We start from the raw sequence: 2,081 nt of genomic DNA, 5'->3' as shown, positions 1-2,081 counted from the left end.
ATATCGTATCGTGACCCCTCTGTTATGATATGTATCATATCGCCAAATTCTTGCCAATACACAGCCCTATTGCACAATACCCCCTCCCCTTTAAAGAATTAAAAAACACATTTTTTTTTTTCAAAATTTCTAATTGAATACATTTGAATGACAAAGTGTGGAAGTTAAACTTTTCGTCCAGCCGTCTCAGTCGTGTCTTTGGGCTACAATGTATCCAGTGTGTGAATGAGTGAATAAGTAAGTGTAAACAGCTTCGGGGTCCGGCTCTATAAGTTCAGTTCTTTTACCAAATGACAACAAACACATYGAAGAAACTATAATGCTGACTCAGCTGATTTCATGTGTGTCACCAGGTTTAACAGAGTTGATAACCGTTGTGAAGACGGCCGTGCAGAACTCACTGGGAGGGTGAGCGCCTTTTAATCAGTTAATTAATTTATTAATTAGCCCATAAATGTCAGAAATATTGAGTTAAAGGTCCAGTTTTGTCCTGTGTGAGCTGTCGAACAGCTGCTGATGATGAGTTTTGTGTTCAGCGTCTCTCTGAAGCAGAGCTTGTCTCTGCTGGAACTGGAGCAGCAGCTGAGCTGGATCCGAGCCGAGGTGGAGGCGGACCCGGACCGGTCCCTGTCCTGGTACCTGCTGGCGGACGATGAGACCGCCCTGTCGGATCAGGTCAGGCGTTCAGCTGCGTTCAGGCAGGAACCAGTCCAAGCTGAGGCTGTGAAACGATGAATGTTTCCTTTTCTGCGTTCAGGCGTGTGGATTAACAGAGAACCATGTGATGACCATCAGATTACTGAACGAGACCAGAGACATGCTGGACAGGTGAACTCACCTGGTTACACCTGGTTTATTCTGTGTTTGTAAGGTTTTTAAAGGTTTCTCTGTTTTAACGTCTGACTTCAGTCCGGACTTCTCCACCGTGCTGAACGTCTGTCTGAGCCGAGGCTTCGCTCGTCTCCTCGACAACCTGGCTGAGTTCTTCCGCTCGCCTCCTGGAGACTCCGCCCCCAGCTCCGCACCTGACAGGTACCATGTTGGAGGAGCTTCTTATCAGCTCATTCAGTTTGTTTGATCTTTCTTCAGATTATTCTGATCACCAAGTTGTGTACGGATCCGTACACAGTGTGTATGGATCCATACACAGTATGTATTGATCCATTCACAGTGTGTATTGTTCCATACATAGTGTGTATTTTTCCATACATAGTGTGTATTGTTCCATACATAGTGTGTNTCCATACACAGTGTGTATTGATCCATACACAGTGTGTATTGATCCATACACAGTGTGTATTGATCCATATTTATCCGCACACAGTGTGTATTGATCCATACACAGTGTGTATTGTTCCATACACAGTGTGTATTGTTCCATACACAGTGTGTATTGAACTTAAATCACTGTACAGATACGTTGCAGCCCTTGTGTTTACTTGTGTATTTTGTGAGTTTTTATGTGATCCTGTTTCCTTTTAATTTTAATAAATGACTGTCACAGTAAATATTTTATTTGCATTATTTTTAACAGCTGTTTTTACGTTGTGTTTGTGTGTTTTTTCAGTTTGTCTGTTGTGAGTTTGCCGCTGGCGAAGATCATCCCCATCATGAACGGTCAGATCAACACCATCTGCAGTGAGACCCCCAGTCACTTTGTTCAGGTGAGACTCACACCTCGGCTCATCGTTTTATACACATAAAAACTGCAGAACATAAAGACTGCGTCACACAGGTCTGTGTAGAGTTCTACACAAGCTAAACCATGAAGGAAAATGTAAAAGTTTATATGGGATCAGAAGATTTCTGCATCGTTTTATTCTCTGCCTGAAGACAGAAAATCAGCTCATGTGACACAAAGCATCAAATCTCCTCATGAAGTTTCAGATTTATGCAGGGAAACTAAACTTAATGAGAATATTCAGAAACCTTTTTGTTTCTTTGTCGACCCTGCAGGACCTGCTGTTGAACGATCAGGTGAAGGAGTTTGCGGCCAACGTTTACGAGGCTTTCAGCACGCCCCAGGAGCTGCAGAAGTGACCACTAGGATGAAGAGGAGGAGGAGGAGGAGGAGGAGGAGG

At 43.6% G+C, this 2,081-nt stretch overlaps 1 protein-coding gene across 2 annotated transcripts in view; it reads left to right on the top strand.

Moving 5' to 3' along the window:
- Nucleotides 1–2,075, top strand: part of pex3 (peroxisomal biogenesis factor 3) — a 7,030-nt gene extending 4,955 nt beyond the window's left edge. For both annotated transcript variants that reach the window (XM_014033414.1, XM_014033415.1), the window contains exons 7-12: nucleotides 354–408; nucleotides 537–675; nucleotides 758–828; nucleotides 910–1,032; nucleotides 1,568–1,664; nucleotides 1,957–2,075. In XM_014033414.1, the coding sequence (XP_013888868.1) occupies nucleotides 354–408; nucleotides 537–675; nucleotides 758–828; nucleotides 910–1,032; nucleotides 1,568–1,664; nucleotides 1,957–2,040 (569 nt within the window). In that variant the 3' untranslated portion in view covers nucleotides 2,041–2,075. The remainder of the gene's footprint in view (nucleotides 1–353; nucleotides 409–536; nucleotides 676–757; nucleotides 829–909; nucleotides 1,033–1,567; nucleotides 1,665–1,956) is intronic.
- The last annotated feature ends 6 nt before the right edge of the window (nucleotides 2,076–2,081 follow it).

This window comes from Austrofundulus limnaeus, unplaced genomic scaffold (assembly GCF_001266775.1).
Source record: "Austrofundulus limnaeus strain Quisiro unplaced genomic scaffold, Austrofundulus_limnaeus-1.0 Scaffold1729, whole genome shotgun sequence".
Classification (NCBI taxonomy): domain Eukaryota; kingdom Metazoa; phylum Chordata; class Actinopteri; order Cyprinodontiformes; family Rivulidae; genus Austrofundulus; species Austrofundulus limnaeus.
Note: the sequence above shows the minus strand (reverse complement) of the source record. Positions and strands in the feature narration are given on the sequence as shown.